At 45.6% G+C, this 22,950-nt stretch overlaps 1 protein-coding gene across 1 annotated transcript in view; it reads right to left on the bottom strand.

The window, feature by feature from the left end:
- Window positions 1-12,845, bottom strand: part of slc2a5 (solute carrier family 2 member 5) — a 36,371-nt gene extending 23,526 nt beyond the window's left edge. The window contains exons 1-6 of the mRNA XM_080214914.1: window positions 12,786-12,845; window positions 11,559-11,657; window positions 8,615-8,775; window positions 5,350-5,474; window positions 231-383; window positions 10-135 (exon numbers count right to left, since the gene is read on the bottom strand). Of these exons, the coding sequence (XP_080071040.1) occupies window positions 10-135; window positions 231-383; window positions 5,350-5,474; window positions 8,615-8,775; window positions 11,559-11,657; window positions 12,786-12,845 (724 nt within the window). The remainder of the gene's footprint in view (window positions 1-9; window positions 136-230; window positions 384-5,349; window positions 5,475-8,614; window positions 8,776-11,558; window positions 11,658-12,785) is intronic.
- Between the last annotated feature and the right edge of the window lie 10,105 nt (window positions 12,846-22,950).

Genomic DNA, 22,950 nt, shown 5'->3' with positions numbered 1-22,950 from the left:
CTTATTTACCTGCTTTTGCTCCCGCTACATTGCCTTTTTGGATCAACATGTATCTGGGACTTTCGGGGGAAAAAGGCAACAGAATGATCTCCACAATAGCAGGGAGTCCAGTCAATGCCAATAGCAATGGCCAACCTAAGAAGAAGATTAAAAACAAAAGATAAAGGCCTTTGCGAGTTTATACACAACACATTGTGGTGCAGGTGAAGCAAACCAGGAGGAGAGAGTACCTCGTTCATTGGCGAGAATGCTTCTAATTCCGAATATCTGGGCAATCAGGATCCCGACGGTAATGAAGAGCTGGGGCATCACACCAATTGCACCTCGGAGATTCTTAGGTGAAAGTTCGCCCAAGTACATAGGGACCACATTGGAGGATAGACCTGGAGGAAAGTGCAGGAACAATAGTGTAGTTTGCCCTCTCCCTTCCTTCTCCTCTATGTACTCTATGAATGATATGCTTTGTCTGTATGGCCCGCAAGAAACATTACTTTTCACTGTATCCCAATACACGTGACAATAATAAATCAAATCAAATCAATAATAATTTTAATGAGCTACCAAAACTTGGCAACAATGGCCTGAATACCCTGGTTTCAGGGTGGAACAGATCTTCACCAGGAAATATCGGCAGAATATCTCCAGCTGGATTTTTAAAAATCCACTTTCATAAAAAGGGAACCTCAAAATGGGTTTGTGGCAACTCATTGTTCTTCGATTTGTAATCCTGTGCTTGGATCAGCGTTACGAATTCAATGTTGCCCTGCTCTGCGCAAGACCGTAAGAAACTATTAAAAGGTTGTGAATGTAACCCCAATCCATCATTCAAACCAACCCCCCCACCTATTGACTTTGTCTACACTTCCCACTGCCTTGGCAAAGCAGCCAGCATAATTAAGGACCCCCACACACCCCGGACATTCTCCTTTCCACTTTCTTTCATCGGGAAAAAGATACAAAAGTCTGAGGTCACGTACCAACCAACTCAAGAACAGCTTCCTCCCTGCTGCTATCAGACTTTTGAATGGATGTATCTCACATTAAGTTGATCTTTCTCTACATCCTAGCTTTGACTGTAACACTACATTCTGCACTCTGTCCTTTCATTCTCTATGAACAGTGTGTTTTGTCTGTATAGCACGCAAGGAACAATATTTTTCACTAATATATGTGACAATAATAAATCAAATCAAAATCAAATCAGATTGAGATCAACAATCCAACCAATGGCTTCAGCTGATTTTTTTATTCATTTAATGTGTGTGTCACTGGATGGGCCAACATTTTTGCTTTGATTTATTATTGTCACATGTATTGGGATACAGTGTAAAGTAAATTAAGATATATTGTGGCTCTGGTTTCACCAAATATTATTGCAAATTAAGGTCAAAGTGCAGGATTAGGCGTGTGCCCAATCCGACCAAGATTCGGAAAAATGTACTGTTGTATCTTGGACAAAAAATTCACTGCCTTATCTTACCACCAGTGTTTACAGCACGGTTTTGGAAAGGGCAAAGTGGTCAATGAAATATTAGTTCTGTAAGCCTCTCCCTTGTGTCAAACACCAATAACACCCCACTGACTGATGCTACACACTGGGGAAAACATTGGAACTAATGATAACCATCCTGCCTTCATTAGCTGTGGGTAGTGTCGTGTGTAGTGCAATGGCCATGGTGCAAGTAATTACTCAGCACTTGTAAGTTTAACTGCTGTGAAATTGAATTCCATAAAGCTGATCATTTGGATAAGTTGCTGTATTGATGGAGAGAGCTTCACACTTTCTGTATGGGTAATGAACACATATTCACCCCAGTGAAGTCAACTGGGACACACATGTTATCCAATAAGTGAGCGAGAGACACTTGTCATCCAGTGTATGTGGGAGACACATGTTGGGAGATACATGTTTGGGAGATGGTGGAGAGACTCTTCCCGCTCAAAAAAGACAGTAGGACTAGGGGGCACAGCCTCAAGATAAAGGGGGGGGGCGGTTTAGAACAGAGTTGAGGAGGAACTTCTTCACTCAAAGGGTGGTGAATCTCTGGAATTCTCTGCCCGTTGAAGTGGTGGAGGCCGCCTCGCTAAATATTTTTAAGACGCGGGTTGATGGGTTTTTGAGAAGAGAGGGGATTAAGGGTTATGGGGAGAGGGCGGGAATGAGAGGCAAGTGTGAGGTGGTCCACTTTGGTAGGAAGAATGGTAGGAAGGACTATTACTTACGTGGCGAAAAACTGCAGCAGGCGACGGTGCAGAGGGACCTCGGGGTCCTTGTGCATGAGTCGCAAAAACCCAGCTTGCAGGTGCAGCAGGTGGTCAGGAAGGCGAATGGGATGCTGGCCTTCATAGCGAGGGGGATTGAATATAAAAGTAGGGAGGTCTTGCTGCGGCTGTATAGGGCATTGGTGAGGCCGCAGCTGGAGTACTGTGTGCAGTTTTGGGCGCCGCACCTGCGCAAAGATATTTTGGCCTTGGAGGGAGTGCAGAGGAGGTTTACTAGGCTGATACCGGAGTTGAGGGGATTGAGCTATGAGGAGAGGCTGAATAAACTGGGCTTGTACTCGTTAGAGTTTAGAAGAATGAGGGGAGATCTCATTGAGACGTATAAGATGATGAATGGGATGGATAGGATAGAGGTGGAGAGACTCTTCCCGCTCAGAAAGGACAGTAGGACTAGGGGGCACAGCCTCAAGATAAAGGGGAGGCGGTTTAGAACGGAGTTGAGGAGGAACTTCTTCACTCAAAGGGTGGTGAATCTCTGGAATTCTCTGCCCGTTGAAGTGGTGGAGGCTGCCTCGCTAAATATTTTTAAGAAGCGGGTTGATGGGTTCTTGATAAGAGAGGGGATTAAGGGTTATGGGGAGAGGACGGGAAAGTGGAACTGAGCCACAACAGATCAGCCATGATCTTATTGAATGGCGGGGCAGGCTCGAAGGGCTAGATGGCCTACTCCTGCTCCTATTTCTTATGTTCTTATGTTCTTATGAATGTGGAACTGAGCCACGACAGATCAGCCATGATCTTATTGAATGGCGGGGCAGGCTCGAAGGGCTAGATGGCCTACTCCTGCTCCTATTTCTTATGTTCTTATGATATATGTCATCCAGTGTGTGTGGGACACACATCATCCAATGTGTGTGGGAGACACATGTCATCCAGCGTGTGTGGGAGACATGTCATGTAGTGTGTGTGAGGAGGCACATGTCATCCAATGTGTGTGGGAGATACATGTCATCCAATGTGTCTGGGAGATATATGTATTCCAGTGCATGTGGGATACACGTCATCCAATGTGTGTGGGAGACACATGTCATCCAGCTTGTGTGGGAGACATGTCATGTAGTGTGTGTGAGGAGACACATGTCATCCAATGTGTGGGAAACACATGTCATCTAGTATGTGTGGGAGAAATGTCATGCAGCACGTGTGGGAGTCACATCATCAGTGTATGTGGGACACATGTGCCATCCAGCGTGTGGAGTGTGATGATTCTGTGCCTTTAAAAAATGTATTTGTGTCATGTTTCTTGTGCAGGATTTTTTTTAACAATCCGTTCTATGTATCGGTGCCGCTTTGTCTGTAACTGGCAGTCCACATGTTGATGCCACAGAAGCATAATTGATCCTAATTGCTGGAATGTTTGTGTTAATCTGGGTTAATCTGTTTTTAAAAAAAAAGCTTTCTAGTGGGTCAATAGAACCATACCTGGAGTGAAACACCTCATGCTCACACTAACGCCAAAATAAAATAGTTGGGGTCTAAGGTTAACTTCATAATAAACCTCAGAGTTTCTCATCTGGCTCCTAACAGGGAGACACGTGTGCGTGGGGAGACACATAGTCACCTAGTTTTGGGGGGAAGTGAGGAGGGTGGGTACATACTCAGCCAGTGTAGCAAGGAAAGATGATTTGCATGAGAGTTGAGCAGTACAGCATCAGACTCTGTAGTTCAGTGATTCCCAAGCATTTCCTATTATAATAAGTCCTCAGATGCAGAAGTCCCTTCACCAAACTCCCTTTATTTACGAGTCTGACAACAGCATACAGAGCGCTTTCAGTTAGCCATCTACACTTAGAGTCCCAGAGGAACTGACACGCCTGGTTAAGTGCAAAACAAGAGGCTCCTTGATTGGCCCATCAATTTGGCCCTTAATCAGGGAGCTCATATTCTAACAGGCCCTCTTCAATTGCCTGACTAAAGTCATTTCATGCAGTATGACCCCACTTCAATGTTTCAGGCTCCATGTGACCCCAAATTAGGGAGCTAGCAGAGTTATTTTAAAGTTTTAAAGTTTAGTTATTAGTCAGAAGTAAGGCTTACATTAATACTGCAATGAAGTTACTGTGAAATTCCCCTAGTTGTCACAGCCCAGCACCTGTTCAGGTCAGTGCACCTAACCAGCACGTCTTTCAGACTGTGGAAGGAAACTGGAGCACTTGGGAAAAACCCACGCAGACACGGGGAGAATGTGCAAAATCCACAGAGACGGTGACCCGAGGCCAGGAATTGAACCCAGATCCCTGGCACTGTGAGACAGCAGTGCTAACCACTGTGCCACCATGCAGCCCTGTTATAGGGCAGATGATGTTGTACGGGGAGGGGTGACATCAACAGTTCAGGGGGTTTCAGGGGAAGTTTCAGCTGTGTGAGGGGGGTGCAGGGAATGGGCCTTAATTCTTGACCTGGAGCTGGGGGCAACTTGGGGTGGGCAGGGGAGTTGATGAAAGGCCAGGTATTATACAAAAAAAACTGAACAGCAACTTTTTAATATACTTTTGTTTGCAGCAGTAATCAGGCCTCAGAGATCAGTCCTGTGGCCCCCCATATACAGATGAAATAATACACAAGGGATTAAAGGAATTTGTCAGAAACCAAGCTCTGTGGTTGCCAATTTCACCTCTGAACTCGTGACCCCAAAATCTTGCCCCGTGACCCCACAGCCCTCAAATTGGGAGGCCCTGCTAGTGTTATACTGTTCAAATCTGTGCCGTCACAGGTCACGTGTTGAGGAAGTAAGGTCACAGCCATGCCACAGTCTATTAAAAATGAATTGATCTCAAGCATGGAGTATGTTAGTGCATTAAGATAAAAGCAAATTACTGCGGGTGCTGGAATCGGAAATCAAAAGGGACAGTGCTGGAAAATCTCAGCTTTGACGAAGGGTCATCTGGACTCAAAACGTCAGCTTTTTTCTCTCCTTACAGATGCTGCCAGACCCGCTGAGATTTTCCAGCATTTTCTCTTTTGCTTTATGTTAGTGTATTGTTGGACTGAGTAAACGCAGTCTGCCTCAGTGTGAGGTGAGAGTGATCGGAGGAGGTTTTATTCACTCTGGGTGTCTTCACGTACCTGCACACACACCAATAATGACTCGGGCAAAAATAATTATCTCAAAAGATTTTGATGCTTTACTTGTTCCCATCAGTATCGCCGGCACAATGGAAAACACATTGTTGAACAACAAAGTGCCTTTTCTGAAAAATATCAGGAAAAATAAATGGTATTAAGATTTGCAGAGATGCTGTGTAGACCTTAATATCCATGCCAGGTCAAAGTCCAAAAGCATGCCGTAGCTCAGCATGTTACTTTCATAGAATCCCTACAGTGCAGACTATCATCATTTGACCCATTGACTCTGCACCAATAACAATCCTACCCAGGCCCTATCACCATGTGTTTATCCTGCGCATTCCCCTGATACTAAGGGGCAACTTAGCACAGCCAATCCACCTAACCAGCACATCTTTGGATACTAAGGGGCAATTTAGCATGGCCAATCCACCGAACTCATACATGTTTGGACTGTGAGAGGAAACCGGAGCAGCCGGAGGAAACCCACGCAGACACGGGGAGAACGTGCGGACTCCTCACAGACAGTGACCCGAGCTAGGAATTGAAGCTGAGGCCCTGGCGCTGTGAGACGGCAGTGTTAACCACTGTGCCACCGTGCCGCCCCTCACTTTCCACTAGCCTTCCATATAACTCCTGTTTATAATCCCACACGTGCTGCGCTTCGAAACATTTTGATTATCTTTTATTTATATTTCTGCGTTCTGCTCCTGAAGCTGTGGAGTTGGGTTTTCCATTCCTCGTTTAGGGGAGTGGGATTGACAACAGGAGCGGGAAATGCCATGGGAATCCCGAAATGGCAGGATTTCCCTTTGAGATTGTCCCCATTCCTACCACCAATGATACAAGCGGAATCCCCATGCTGAACATCAGAATCCCCTTTAGAATGCATTTAAATGTCATTATCAGGTCTTTACGCCCAGGGATTAACAGGGGAAATACAAATGGTAGGTTCTGGATAGGATTTCCTATCAGAGGGCCAGTGCAAACTCGATGGGCCAAATGGCTTCTTCTGCATTGTGGGGATTCTATGATTCTACAATACAAATAGGCAGCATGATGCTCCATGTCCCAGAAGCCCTTGCAGCATGATGCTCCATGTCCCAGAAGCCCTTGCAGCATGATGCTCCATGTCCCAGAAGCCCTTGCAGCATGATGCTCCATGTCCCAGAAGCCCTTGCAGCATGAAGATCCACATCCCAGAAGCCCTTGCAACATGTAGATCCATGTCCCAGAAGCCTTTGAAGCATGATATTCCATGTCCCAGAAGGCCCCACAGCATGAGGATCAAGTGATTAGATGCTCCCCCCACCCACTGCTGCATGTTGCGACCCAGGGTCCTCACTCGCTGGAGACCTCCATTTTCCAATCTCTGCCAGCTGCCTTGGGCCTTCTTCCAGGTGAATCTCAACGTGTCCACACCATCACCGTTGCTCTGCACATGCTCCAAACCAGCAGTAATGGGATGTAAAATGGCTTCACGCTGAACTCTGGCAGGAACGGTGACCTGTCACAAAGGTGCAGGAACACACGTTCCCACCATCATTTCACGCCGGTGGGGTAATGTTTTTCCAGCTCCTGCTGCATATCCTCCCCCAGGACACCCATTACACCGACTGCTGTTGGGAATTGGAAAATCCCAGCGCCTGGAGTGATTTCCGAGTCCGAGGATAATGAAGTTTATTAGAGGATATCATCTGTCATTTTCCCTCAGATCTGGAGTTTGACTCTGGAACAACATCAAATTACACAGAATGGACACCTTCCTCCCAAAATATTATCATTTCAAAGAACAATACAACTCAAGGATAGGCCCTCTGGCCCATCAAACCTGCACCAATACGTGGTTTCTGTCCCTCTGTTCATCTCCCGTTCATGTGTCTATCAAGATACACTTTGAGCATTGCTAATGTGCCTCCGCCAGCTATGCCTTCCAGGCATCCACCACCCTCTGTGTGGAAAACTTTCCCCGCATATCTCCCCTAAACTTACCCCCTCTCACCCTGAACCTGTACCTTCTTGTAGTCAATCCTTCCACCCTGGGAAAAAGTCTCTGACTATCCATCCTATCTGTGCCTCTCATAATTTTGTAGATCTTTATCAGGTCGCTCCTCAGCTTTTGTCTTTCCAGTGAAAACAATCCAAGTTTATCCAACCTCTCCTCAAGCCTAACACCCTCCAGATGAGGCAATGTCCTGGCAAATCTTCTTTGCACCCTCTCCAAAACCTCCACACGCCTCTGGTAGTGATCAGAACTACACACAACATGCCAAATGCAGCCTGACTCAAGTTCCTGATACATGACTGCTGATTATCTCTTCAAAACTGCAGTGATTATTTTGGAACTGTTAACCTGTTAGCTGAGACAATTCCATGAGCTGTCACCCTAATTGAGGGCCATCTAATGGACTTCAAGCATAGAACTCAATTCTCCAGTCCCACGGTTCATACCGAGAATTACTCTTGGACAGAGCACCAGTAAGGTAGAGGGTTCCAGCGTTAAAAAATGCGATGGTAATGTGAAGTATCTCGTTGCTCAGGGTGCACATGACAGGAACTGCTCAGGTTATATTCACGTGGCTCATGGTGCCACCACAAAATCTCAATCCTGTAAACACTCTGGCACATTTGGTACTAGGAAATTCGGCAGTCCGCTAAACTCTCACCAATGTCATAGAATCCCTACAGTGCAGAAGGAGGCCATTCGGCCCATCAAGTCTGCATCGACCACAGGTGCACCATTGAAGGTATCCTTTCCGGATGTATCACAGCTTGGTATGGCTCCTGCTCTGACCAAGACCGCAAGAAACTACAAAAGGTCACGAATGTAGCCCAATCCATCATGGAAACCAGCCTCCCATCCATTGACTCAGCCTATACTTCCCCCTGCCTCGGGAAAGCCGCCAGCATAATCAAGGACATCTCGTGTCCTGGATATTCTCTCTTCCACCTTCTTCTGTCGGGAAAAAGATACAAAAGTCTGAGATTACATACCAACTCACTCAAGAACAGCTTCTTCCCTGCTGCCTTCAGACTTTTGAATGGACCTATTACATATTAAGCTGATCTTTCTCTACACCCTATCAGTAACTGTAACACTACATTCTGTAACCTCTCCTTTACTTCTCCCCTTATGTACTCAATGACCGGTATACTTTGTATAGCGCAAAAGAAACAATACTTTCCACTGTAGCCCAATACGTGCGACAATAATAAATCAAATCAAAGCACTCCATGCTTGATCTGCTGACCTTCAGCTGCTCACCTGCCCAGTTTATTTACCAGAGGGGCGACCATAAGGGACCCAAAAAATCCTCCGAGTGGATACATGGAGACGGTGAGAGACCACAAGGCTGTTTGGAAGTTACTGTCCATGTAACTGCCATGTCGATCAAAGTAAGATTGGTTATAAAACTGCTGCATGTACTGTAAAACAAAAACATTTGTCAAAGCACCAACAACATTCAGAGCATTCAACTTTATAATTACAGGGCTAACTTGTCACTATTAGTTATGTTGGAACTGCTCCAATGAGGAGTTTTTTGTTTTTGGCTTGAAGGGAAATTTTATGTCAAGAAATGTCTAAACCACTTCCTGTGCGCGCGTGTGGCATAATGTTACAAAATGCAGCATCGAAAGCACATTTTCTCAGGAGTGAGAAGCAGCTTACTTATTTGGAAAAAATAATAGCATGCCTCCAAAAATTAGGGCGTTTCCAAATGCTTCTTTTTATTCATTCATGGGATGTGGGTGTCGCTGGTCGGGCCAGCACTTATTGTCCATTCCTGAGAGCATTCAAGAGTTAGCCACATTGCTGTGGGCGTGTAGTCACATGTAGGCCAGACAGGGTTAGGACGGCAGATTTCCTTCCCTAAAGGACATTAGTGAACCAGGTGGGTTTGGAACACTATGGTGGCACAGTGGTTAGCTCTGTTGTCTCTCAGCGCCAGGGGCCTGGGTTCGTATTCCCAGCTTGCATCACTGTCTGTGTGGAGTTTGCACATTCTCCCCGTGTCTGCGTGGGCTTCCTCCAGGTGCTCCAGTTTGCTCCCACAGTCCAAAGATGTGTGAGTTAGGTTGATTGGGCTATGTTAAATTCAGGGGGATTAGCAGGGTAAGTACGTATGGATATGGGGATGGGGCCTGGGCGGGATTGTCGTCGGTGCACACTTGATGGGCCGAATGGCCTCCTTCTAAACTGTAGGGATTCTGTGATTGTGACAAGCGACAATGGTTTCATGGTCATGATTAGACTTTTGAACCGAGGTGTTCATTAAATCCAAATTTCACCATCAGTCATGGTGGGATTTGAACCCTGGGTCACTGGATTACTAAGTCCAGTGGCGCTACCACTACACCACTGCCAGAGGGTGGTGAATGAGTGGAATTCACTGCCATAGAAAGCAGCTGAGGCCGAAACATTGTGTGATTTCAAGAAGAAATTAGATATAGCTCTTGGTGCAAAAGGGATTGAGGGATATTTGGGGTGGGGGAGGGGAAAATCAGGATATTGAATTTGATGATCAGCCGTGATCAAAATGAATGGCGGAGCAGACTCGGAGGGCCGAATGGCCTAGTCCTGCTTCTGGTTTCCACGTTTTTATATTTGCTCAAATCCTAGCCTGTGGTTTAAGTCCACGGTCTTTGAACTCACAAGCAGGCGCAGTCCCATCATCGCAAACCAAGAACCCTTCGTGATTGAACATTCCCTCTTTCAACATCTCTTCCAGAACCAATTCATCGTGAAAGAATATCAGCGCTCAGTATTTACTGGAATCCGAAACTTTTATTTGTCATTCCCTCCCATTACAACGATGTAGAATTACCAAAATATTAATTTCACAAGAAGTTCAAATAGATTTCCTTAACAAGAGATCGTTTCACCATCTGGGAGTCTCATTATGCAGTTCAATGATTTTTATGATATTGTTTGCAGTCGCGTTGCAAGCGGATGTTGTTCCTCGGAAAATGAACTACAGCATATTTTGCGCTTCGGTTATTTTACAGATTCTTGAGCGAATTGAATCTTTTGCACGAGGTTAGGTCGAGGCAAACATTTGGTTTCAGTGTTGCTGTCAGACAGAAGCGGCTGCTGGATACGCAACTGGGTCATAGAAGCTTCAAAAGGTTTAATTTACTTTTTAACCCTCCCAGCTTGTAATTATATGAAAGCATCCATTAGTGGAATTAATCCACATGACTTTATGGCAACATTCGGAACAATTTATTTATCCAATAAATCTTGGCTTTCAGCAGAATAATAAAGAAATAGGAACAGGAGAAGGATGCTCTAGAAAGTGATGCATTAGAAAGCAAAGCACTAAAGGCTTAATCAAAGATATTGCAGTTATCGAGAAAGGTTTGGCCCCGTTAGAGGCAGAACGTGAATTGGAGGTTCTGTGGACTGCATTCCTCTGACAGTCTTAAATCTGTTCTCCTGGGCTTCATATTTTTGATGTGAACTCACATGCTGGAATTTTACTGCCTCGCCCACCCGAGGCTCATAAGATCAAACCCGAGGCCATTGGAGAATGCTGTTCTACGAGCCTCGCCCACCCCAATTCTGAGGCAGGCAAGCCAGTATAAGTCCAGCCATAGAATCTCAACAGTGCAGAAGGAGGCCATTTGGCCCATCGAGCCTGCACCAACGGCAGTCCCACCCAGGCCCGATCCCCCATAACCCCATGCACTTACTCTGCCGTGACACAAAGGGGCAATTTAGCATGGCCAATCCACCTAACTCGCACAGCTTTGGACTGTGGGAGGAAGGTGGAGCACCCGGAGGAAACCCACAGAGACATGGGGAGAATGTGTAAATTCCACACTGTTTCCCAATGCTGGGTAAGACCCATTATAATGTGATTGTCTCTGAACTGCCCTCTGAAATGGCCAAGCAAAGCATTCAGCTCAAGGGATGGGCAATAAATGCTGGCCCAGCCAGTGATGCCTACCTCTCGTGAATGAATAAAAACAAAACATTTGTATGATGGTGCTGGGGACAGAAAGGCACTTAGGAAATAAATGATGAGTCAAACAAAATAAGCAATAAAGATAAAAAGGTTGCATGTGCTGTTACAATGGCCAGGCGCCAGAGTAGGCAGAACTGCTCACTGCTGCCAAGTTTTTCTCTAATTATTCACTCACTGGAGTTCACTTGCGCAGTCCAAGAAGGATAATGAATGGACAGCATCAATATTTCAGTCACTTACCATAGCCGGAGAGTTAACGACAGCAACATTGTAGCCATATTGGAAGGAAGATCCAAATGCGGACACGAGAGTGGTGAAAACCAGCAGGCTGGTCAAACGCTGGGGACAAGATCATCACATCAAACCATCCAATCAATCAATTAATAAACACAATTAATAAAATAGCTAAAATTAGAGAATAAAATAGATTAGCCATGGTTTATGCAAAAAAAATTTCTTAATGGTTTGACTTTAGACTAGGTTTATGATCAGTTGTATTACACACACGTATGCATACAAGCATGTGCAAGTGCACAAGCACACATGTATGCACACACACAGGTAACAAGCACACATGCACATGCAAGCACATACATGATCAAGAACAGCAGTTGACAGCAGGAATGTTGGATGAGTTTTATTTCACTCTTTCTCTCCCACTGAGGCGCTGAGGCCAAACACAAGTCATAAGAACATGAGAAATAGGAGAAGGAGTAGGCCAACTAGCCTCTCGAACCTGCCCCGCCATTCAATAAGATCATGGCTGATCTGATAGTGGTTCAGTTCACTTAACTGCCTGCTCCCCACAATCCTTAATTCCCTAAGTCCCTCAGAAAATATCCTTTCGAGGAGAAGTTTGGGGAGTTGGTGTCAGGGTCCCAACTGATAATTTGAGGGAGATGAGTGGCATGGTGGTTAACACTGCTGCCTCACAGCGTCAGGGTCCGGGGTTCAATTCCAGCTTCAGTTCACTGTCTGTGTGGAGTTTGCACGTTCTCCCCGTGCCTACGTGGGTTTCCTCCGGGTGCTCCGGTTTCCTCCCACCGTCCAACGATGTGTGGGTTAGGTTGATTGGCCATGCTAAATTGCCTCTTAGTATCACAGAGATTAGCAGGGTAAACAAGTGGGGTTATGGGACTAGGATCTGGGTGGGATTGTTGTCAATGCAGGCTTAATGGGCCGAATGGCCTCTTTCTGCACTGTATGGATTCTATGGTTGTGTGGTAGCAATGTCACTGTCCCAAACTAATACCCTGGGAGTATGCGTTCAAATCCCACTATGACAGCTGGGGGAATTTAAATTCAACTAATAAATCTGGAATTATAAAGCTGCTCTCAGTAATGGTGAGAGGAAGGTATCATCAATAATAAACTAAGCTTGCAAGTGTTGCAGGTGGAGAAGGTGGTTGGCCTTTAGGGAGTTTTCCATTTTGTTTGAAACAGTTGAAGGTATTTTTGCTTCTGCACTTGCTTGTGAACTGTTGACTCTTGAATGTTTTCTGACGGAATGTCATCGAGCTGAAACATGGGTCTTAATTCTCATTCCAGGATTCAGGAATCTGACACCTGAGTGATTTCTGGGTTCCCGGCACGCACCATGTCTGTGTGGCTCACACGTTGCTGCCCTCATACACGGATTTCCTGATTGGGTTGGGGACCCTGTTCGGAGTTCGGTTAGGGGGGCCGAGCACTGCGAAGAGGCTGCCTGCCGAGCATGGTCCTCAAAGACAGACGTCAGTCATACTGGGGTCTGCCACTGTCTTGAGGAAGAGAGGAGGCAGCTCATCGGAGATCCAGCAGCCCAATGGAGTCATAGAGATTTACAGCACGGAAACAGGCCCTTTGGCCAAACTTGTCCATGCCACCTAACTTTTACCTCTAAGCTAGTCCCAATTGCCCATGTTTGGCCCATATCGCTCTATAACCATCTTACCCATGTAACAGTCTAAATGCTTTTTAAAAGACAAAATTGTGCCTGCCTCTACTACTACTTCTGGCAGCTTGTTCTGGACTCTCTTGAGTTAAAAAATTGCTCTTCTGGACTCTTTTGTATATCTCCATTCTCACCTTAAACCTATGCCCTCTAGTTTTAGACTCCTTTATCTTTGGGAAAAGATGTTGACTATTTACCTTATCTATGCTCTTCATTATTTTATAGACCTGTATAAAATCACCCCTAAGCCTCCTATGCTCCAGGGAGAAAAAATTCCAGTCTCCCCTGCCTCTCCTTAATAACTCAAGCCATCAAGTCCCGGTAGCATCCTAGTAAATCTTTTCTGCACTCTTTCTAGTTTAATAATATGTTTTCTATAATAGGGCGACCAGAACAGTACACAGTATTCCAAGTCTGGCCTTACCGATGTCTTGTACAACTTCAACAAGACATCCCAACTCCTGTATTCAATGGAGCTGAGAAGTAACCAAACAGATAACTAAATGGCACAAGATTTAACCTAAACATTCAGGATTAAAATATTTATTGTCAAAATCTTCCTCACAAAAAATTATTTGATGTTTTGCTGCATTAGATCTAATTTTTGACTTGATTTGATTTATTACTGTCAACTGCATTGGAATAAAGTGGAAAGTATTTCTTGCGTGCTATACAGACAAAACATACCGTACATAGATTACAGAGGCATGATGTGGAGATGCTGGCCTTGGATTGGGGTGGGCACAGTAAGAAGTCCCACAATACCAGATTAAAGTCCAACAGGTTTATTTGGTATCACAAACTTTCAGAGCGCTGCACCTTTAACAGGTAAGTGGCCACTCACCTGATGAAGGAGCAGCACTTCGAAAGCTTGTGATACCAAATAAACTTGTTGGAATTTAAACTGGTGTTGCGAGACTTCTTAGAGTACATAGGGGAGAAGGAAAGGAGAGGGAGCAGGATATAGTGTTACAATCACAGCTAGGGGAAAGAGAAAGGTCAGCTTATTATGTGGTAGGTCCATTTAAAAATCTGATGACAGCAAGGACATTAACGCACAAACGGTGCACCAGTGATCAGTGATGTGGAAATCACTTTAAGGTCTTACGACCTGTTAACAGGTGCCTCAGGGATCTTGAATTGGGGAGGAGCAGGTTTCTAATTCCCTCCCCCACCATTACCCTCTCTTTGGAAATACCCATGCCTTCCGGAGGCACTAAGGCACTGACACGTCATCGGGAACGCTATTTTCAAAGCATGCCCACACCCAGACCCGCAACCCTGTGGCGTACTGAAAATCAGGTCCAGTAACTCTCTTCCTCTCTCTTTATGGATGCTATCAGGTTTGATGAGTAATGTGCACATGTTCCCTTTTTAAAGCATCACCGCTGTTTTTGCCCTTGCGATATTCCAGACGTGTGATAGGGATAGGTCACAGATAAAGCATAGCAAAAGCAACAGGCCTCAGCTGAAGAATGGTGCAGACAGATAACGCATAAGGAAAACTGGAACTCACCCCTTTTCTTTTGGTAGGTTGTTGAAAAGCCCCTGGATCCACCATAATTCCTTGATTATGTCTGTAGCTTAAGATTCCTGATCTGAAATGTCTTGAATGTTGGTACCTTGGACTTTGGACATGTTATCAGGAAGACAGTGTTATTATCGGTAGAGATACAAAACTGGCTCCAATCCAGTCATTTGGTGGACACAATGAGCTTATTCAATTATTTCACGATGAAGAACAAATATCAGGTTCACAGAGTAACTCTCCTTCTCTGAGCAAAATTTACAATGGGAAGCATATATCCTAAACTTTGAAAGCTTCACAATGCTACACAGCCAGTAAAACAGGGGATACAAGAACACTTTATTAAAATAGCTTTTAAAAACTGCATTTCCACAGTACAGAATCCTTAACAGTATAGAAGGAAGCCATTCAGCCTACCGAGTCTACTCCTAGGCCCTATTCCCATAACCCCACATACTTACCCTGCTAATCTCCTTGACATTAGGGCCAATTTAGCATGGCCAATCCACCTATCCTACACCTCTTTGGACTGTGGGAGGAAACCGGAGCACCTGGAGAGAGTGTCCAAACTCCACACAGACAAAGACCCAAGGCCAGAATTGAACCTGGGTCCTTGGCGGTGTGAGACAGCAGTGCTAACCACTGTGCCATTGTGCCGCCCACTAATACTCAGCAAGGCAGGCAGCATCTAGAATCAAAGAATCCCAACAGTGCAGAAGGCGGCCATTCGGCCCATTAAGCCTGCACCAACCACATTCCCACCCAGGTCCTATCCCTGTGACTCAAGTATTTATCCTGCTTCTCCCCTACACAAATTTATATGCTGCTTTTTTGAGACCTCGTAGTCTCATTATCAAAGACAAATTTCAGCAAGATTAAGAGAATGTTATAAATGACCGCTTATTTTGTTTTCAGTGGTGTTGCTGAAGGGTAAAGATTCCCCAGGACGCCAGGCGGACTCCCTACTTTTCACCGAATGCTCCCGTCAAATCTTTTATGTCCACTTGTACAGACGGACCATGTTTCTAATGTCTGAGGTGAAAAGTGGCACCCCCATCAATGCAGCGCTCCACCAAAGTGCCAGATTAGATTATCACAGGAGCGTAGAATCCCAACATTGCAGGAGGAAGCCATTTGGCCCATTGGGGCCGCGCCAACTCTCTGACAGCATCTCACCAAGGCCCACCTCCCCATTCTATCCCTGTAACCCTATGTATTTACCCCGCTAATACCCATAATCTGCACATCTTGGGACACTAAGGGGCAATTTTTCATGGTCAATTCACCTAAATTGCACATCTTTGGGAGGAAACCAAAGCACCCGGAGGAAGCCCACGCAGACATGGGGGGAGAATGTGCAATCTCCACACGGATAGTCACCCGAGGCTGGAATTGAACCCGGGTCTTTGGCACTGTGAGGCAGCAGTGGTAACCACTGTGCCACCATGCACATGTCCTTAGAGCACATGTCCTCACTTTGCGTGAAACCCACAACCCAAGATAAAAATGCATTAAGCTGATACCTAACAGCTTTTCCATTACTTTAAAAAGTGTTTAAAGTCCATACCTTTCACATGATTACAGAATGTCCTTCGCCTCTTTATGCTGCCAATATCAAAGGGTTGTTATCCACACCTCCATGTGTAGGTTTGACCTGTCGAGAATGGTTTTGTAATAATTTGGAGATTTAACAATCCATTACCCAATGTAAGCTGTTTCCTGACTATGTCCTAGTTATTCATCTATCACTATACAAATGTTTACATGGAATATCATCAAAGTTTAACTTTTGAATAAATGCGCTGGATGAGTCAATGTTTACTTTGATTCTAGACGTTTGAGATAAGCACCAAGTTCATCTTGTCAGGCTTTCCCGATATGGGCTGGAATTCCTGGACTGTTGGCCAGGATTCTCCAGTCCCGCCAGCAGTGCACCCCCACCTGCGGGTTTCCCACCAATGTGGGGGTGACGTCATTGGGAATTCCCATTGACAGCAGCTGGACGAATTAGCAAACAACTTGGGGGGGGTGGGTGGGGGGAGGTGGTGGTGGGGGGGGGGGGGGGTGTGGTTGGGGGGGTGCGTTGGGTGAGAGGGTGGGTGAGAGGGGAATGAGGGTAAAAATGTGGGGTTATGGGGATAGGGTGGGATTGTGGTTGACGGAGACTTGATGGGCTGAATGGCCTCCTTCTGCAAATGGGGATTGAGTTTCCATCACCTGACTGACATTATTCTAGGGCTTCCATGGCTCTTTTGTTAATGCTCCAGCGGGCGAACAACAGAACCCTTCAGTGGACATGGACCCCGTCACCATCTGGGTCCTCAGATCTGATTACTTGGGGGGGGGGGGTCTTTCGGGTGAGATCTGATTGCTTGGGTTGATACCAAAGGCTCGTGGCTGGCTATTTCTCGGAATCTCAGCCAGAACCACAGAACCTTTGGCAGCAGAAAGGTTCGAGAATGGCTAATGTCCCCACAATTCCCCCGATATGAACAGCGAGTGAGCAAGGCGCAAGCAGGGAAAGACTAGAGTTGAGAAAATCTATCGACCATATTTGGAAATGTACTTTCCTCTGCTCCCTATTTGCGGTCTTCAGGTTGAAGACAAGGAGTCGAAGATTTTGGAGTGGATTATCAATCGCAATAATAAAAATGCAAGCGGAAAATCAGAATTTCTGTTTATTGGGGACAATGAAACTATAGATTTGCTGCCTGAACCTCTTTGTGCTTTACCCCTCTCTCTAACTCTTTAAAGCTATCCTTAAACATTGTAAGAAGTCCCACAACACCAGGTTAAAGTCCAACAGGTTTATTTGGAATCATGAGCTTTCGGAGCACTGCCCCTTCATCAGGTGAGTGAATACTGCGGATGCTGGAATCTGAAACAAAAACAAAAATTACTGGAAAGCCTTTGCTGGTCTGACAGCAAGCATGGAGAGAGAATAGAGCCAATGTTTCAGGTCTAGGTAACCTTTCGTCAGAGCTGAAGACTCGAAACGTTGGTTCTGTTTTCTGTCCACAGATGCCGTCAGACCTGCTGAGATTTTCCAGCATTTTCTATTTTTGCCTAAAAATGAACTCTCTGGCCAAGTTTTTGATGACCTATCCTCAGATCTGCTTTTGTGTCTTGGTGCCAAATTTTGTTTAATGAATACTCCCGCGAACCACCTTGGGACTTTTTTCACTTTGTCAAAGGTGCTATATAAATGGAAGTCGTTGTTGTTGTGACACCAGGGAACCTGTTCACTGTGTAACAATGATTGGATCATTGACCAACTGTACCGTTTATTGACTGACATAACCCTGTGAGCTACCCTCGGATTAAATGTTGTAACAGTCGTAATGTATTACCCGATTTCTTCGACTGCATTGTGCATTCAATATGGATTTGTGGCTATCGCATCTAGACAGCACTGCAAGGGCAAAGGAGCATTCAGACATAGGTGATCATAGTACAGCAATAATCAGTCCAGCCAAGCTTCACGATGCTGGTAGAAAAATGCTTGCATTGCAAACTCTTTATAAAGGACTGATTAAATTCTCTTTGGTCAATAATTTACCTCTGCGGATCTGTAGCTGATAGAGTGGCAGCTTTATTTATAGCTTTAACTCTTAACTGATCAGCCAAATAATCTAATCTAAATCCCCCCGCTGCTCCCTGTGCTTTTTTCACCAGAGTTGACAAAGTCAAATGGTTTTCTAAATTTCTTTACTAGTGTCACAAGTAGGCTTACATTCACACCGCAATGAAGTTACTGTGAAAATCCCCTAGTCGCCACACTCCGGCACCTGTTAGGGTTCACTGAGGGAGAATTTAGCACGGCCAATGCACCCATTAGCAAGTCTTTTGGACTCTGGGAAGAATCCGGAGCACCTGGAGGAAACCCACGCAGATATGGGGGGAATGCGCAAACTCCACACAGACAGTGACCCAATCTGGCAATCGAACCCAGGCTGTGTAGCTAATTCATGAGTTTGTGTTTATGTATGTAAAGCCATTGGGGGGATTTTCCTGTTTTCTGCCCCCCCACGAGAATCATAAAGAGCGGGTGAGGGGGGTGGGGTGAGGGGGTGGTGGATCATATAAATGCCTGTTGACCTCGGGCAGGAATTTCCAGTTTTGAGGGTGAGTGTGGCTGCAAAATCCCACCCATTCATGTCCGTTTTGCCTCTCGGCCCTGAATCACTCTGAGTTTGCACAGTGGACGGCATTGTGTGAAAATGGCAACAACCTCTAAACACAGAGGGTACAATAAACAAGCGCCTGGAATCTCTTCAGCGGAACAGCCAGTGATTTCTGATTTCCAGCACGTAGCAGAAATGCAGCCACTTATAAATATTTTATGGACATCATTATATTGTTGCATTAGAGAAGGGCATCATTTATTCATACACACAAAACTTTATTCCCTGGCTCCCGCCGAGATACCTTTTCTCATTACAAAGCCTTTCAGTCTGATGGGAGTCTCTGTTTTTCCTTTCTGTTACGGGGCGGAGAGTTCAATTCTGCACCATTCAGGCTAATTGTTTGGAAGCATCTTCCATAAATTGGATCCTCCTGTCTTCACTGGCACCACAGATCAGTCTAAGCATCCTAAACGTGTTCAGAAGAAAGATACATGTCTGAGCCAGTGAATCAGGGAAAGCCAATGACTGGGCAATGTGAATTACACAATGCCTGATTATCACTTTCACTGTGTGTTACTTCTAGGGTGGCAGTGGCTGTCAGTATCTATTCTACTTTTACTAAGAGTCATTAAACTGTCTGGCTTTGAGAGCCACAGAGAGAGATGGGAAAACTTATTGGTGCAGTGATGAAGGGTGGAATCTTCTCTTCCCATCAGCAGTGGGACGTTGGACAGTTGCGGGGAACTTAATTTGACGCAAAGCCCTTATTTGCAAAAGGATATATTGGCCTTGGAGGGAGTACAGAGAAGGTTCACCAGGCTGATACTGGAGATGAGGGGGTTAGCTTATGAGGGGAGATTAAATAGATTGGGCCTGTACTCGTTGGAGTTTAGAAGGCTGAGGGGGGATCTGTAGAGATTTACAAGATATTGAAGGGGCTAGATAGGGTAGAGGTAGAGAGATTCTTTCCACTTAGAAAGGAAACCAGAACTAGAGGGCACAGCCTCAAAATAAGGTGGGGGGTGGGGTGCAGTTCACAATAGAGTTGAGGAGGAACTTCTTCTCTCAGAGGGTGGTGAATCTCTGGAACTCTCTGCGCATTGAAGTGGTGGAGGCTACCTCGTTGAATGTGTTTAAGTCACGGGTAGATAGGTTTCTGATAGACAGGGGAATTAAGGGTTATGGGGAGCAGGCGGGAAAGTGGAACTGAGCCACGACAGATCAGCCATGATCTTATTGAATGGCGGGGCAGGCTCGAAGGGCTAGATGGCCTACTCCTGCTCCTATTTCTTATGTTCTTAAAGCCAAAACTCAGTTTCCCGATCTCGGGATGAATTGTAGGAATATTCTGTTTCCGGGACTTAAAAGGTGGATTGAGCTATCCAATGAACAATATCGGGAAGCTCTTCTGCATGCATTAGCCTAATGGTCTTCTGCAGTCATGATGGCCTAGTGGTATTATTGCTAGACTATTAATCAAGAAACTCAGCTAATGATCTCCAGGAAAGTGGAGAATATTCTATCGCACTATATACGACTTCTGCCTGGTGGTAGACAGGCTTTGGGGAGCCAGGAGGTGAATAACTCACCACATCATTTCTAGCCTCTGACTTTCTCTTGTAGCAACAGAATTAAATGGCGGGGCAGGCTCCATCCAGTGCGCCTGGCAAGATTGATTTCTTCCACGATGACTTGTCATTGGTCCAGGCATTGTCCACTTTGGGCTGAGTCTGTAAATATCAAGCTTTGCCCGAGGCCGGTTGGTGACAATGCAAGTTGTCTGGAGGAAGACCAGTGAAGGGTTGCACACCATCCCGAATCAGAAATGTCTTGCTGTTTCCTCACTGTCTCTGGGTGAAAATCCTGGAACTCCCTCCCTAACAGCATCATGGATGTACCTACAGCACAGGGACTGCAGCGGGTTCAGGAAAATCTAATGATGGCCATGAAAGCATTGTCGATTGTTGGAAAAACCCATTTGGTTCACAAATATCCTTTAGGCAAGGAAATCTGCTGTCCTTACCTGGTCTGGCCTACAGGTTATTCCAGAGCTACAGCAATGTGGTTGACTCTTAAATGCCCTCAGCTGAAGGACAATTACGGAAGGGCAATAAATGCTGTCCATGAACGAATGTATGAATATATGTTGGATGTCAACTCAGAATTCAGTTTTATTATTTATTTCTATGTCACAAGTAGGCTTACATTAACACTGCAATGAAGTCACCGTGAAAATCCCCTGTTCGCCACACTCCACGTACGTTCAGGTACACGGGGGGAGCACTTAGCATGGCCAAAACACCCTAACCTGCACATCTTTCAGAATGTGGGAGGAACCGGAACTCCTGGAGGAAACCCACGCAGACACAGGGAGAACGTGCAGACTCCACATCGACAGTGACCCAAGCTGGGAATCGGACCCTGGTCCATGGCACTATGAGGCAGCAGTGCTGACCACTGCGTTGCCGTGCCACCCTTAATTATTATGTTATTAGAATCTTATTTCCTTTTAGAACCTCTTGCTAATATAAATCTAGGTTTCCCGTGGGGCATTACCTATCCTTGCCCAGATGAATCTTTTCCAGGACTACCTGGTAGCACCCAGTAATCAGGTGAATATCGGTGGCACGGTGGTTAGCACTGTTGCCTCACAGAGCCAGGGACCTGGGTTCAATTCCACTGTCTGTGTGGAGTCTGCACATTCTCCCCGTGTCTGTGTGGGTTTCCTCCATTTGCTCCAGTTTTCTCCAACAGTCCAAGGATTGGCCATGCTAAATTGACCTAGTGTCAGGGGGATTTAGCATGTGTGGGGTTACAGGGATAAGGCCTGGCTGGGATTGTGGTTGGTACAGATTCAATGGGCCGAATGACCTGGCCCAGGGTGAGATGTCTCCCTCGTTCCCTTCTGTTCACCCACCTCTGGCCCCAGGACTCAAGCAGCCTTAACCTTAGTTCCCTCTGATAAGAGTGTCCCCAAAACCAGCTTGTCCTGCCTTTCTCCCTTTGGTCTTATGCAGTAGCCGTCGCAACAGCAAGACTCAAATGCTTGTCCTTGTATCACCCACTGCCTGAACATTGACTGCAACAGAACAGCAAGTGTCTGTTTTCTCGGTGAAGACTGTAGCTGTGATCATGACTCAGTGATTAGACTCTACTTTGGATGTTAATTTAATTACATATAGAGATGAGATTACTACACATTCAACTCGTGAAAAGACTTCCAGTGACAGGAACTGCCCTCTTGTCAAGTTTAGATGGTGATTGGAATCCTGATGGGAAGCCATTCAACCCATCGAGCTTGCATCGACAACAATCCCACACAGGTCCTATCTCTATAATCTCACGTATTTACCCTGGTTGTCCTCCGACACTAAGGTGCCATTTACCATGGCCAATCCATTTAATCCATACACCTTTGGAGTGTGGGAGGAAACAGGAGCACCCGGAGGAAACTTATTCACACACAGGGAGAATGTACGGAATCCACACCGACAATTACCCAAAGCCTGGTATCGAACCCGGGTCCCTGGCCATGAGACAGCAGTGTTAACCACTGTGCCACCGTGCCACCCAGAAGAAGCATCTCTCTCAGTTATACCTGAATATTTATGTTTGCTGATCTCAGACTGGACACATTCCCTTTTGGTGATGCAAATCTGGAGCGTAGGAGACTGAGGGGTGATCTTATAGAGTCTGTAAAATAATGAGAGACACAGATCAGCCAGATAGTCAATATCTTTTTCCAAAGGTAGGGGAGTCTAAAACTAGAGGGCATCAGTTTAAGGTGAGAGGGGAGATATATAGAAGTGTCCAGAGGGACAATTTTTTCACACACAGGATGGTGAGTGTCTGGAACAAGCTGCTGGAGGTAGTAGTAGAGGTGGGTACAATTTTGTCTTTTAAGAAACATTTAGACAGTTATATGGGTAAGATGGGTATAGAGGGATATGGGCCAAATGCAGGCAATTGGGATTAGTTTAGGGGTTTTAGAGAAAAAGAGCGATGTGGACAAGTTGGGCCGAAGGGCCTGTTTCCATCCTGTTA

This window comes from Carcharhinus amblyrhynchos, chromosome 30, assembly GCF_965287045.1.
Source record: "Carcharhinus amblyrhynchos chromosome 30, sCarAmb.v2.hapA, whole genome shotgun sequence".
NCBI lineage: Eukaryota > Metazoa > Chordata > Chondrichthyes > Carcharhiniformes > Carcharhinidae > Carcharhinus > Carcharhinus amblyrhynchos.
Note: the sequence above shows the minus strand (reverse complement) of the source record. Positions and strands in the feature narration are given on the sequence as shown.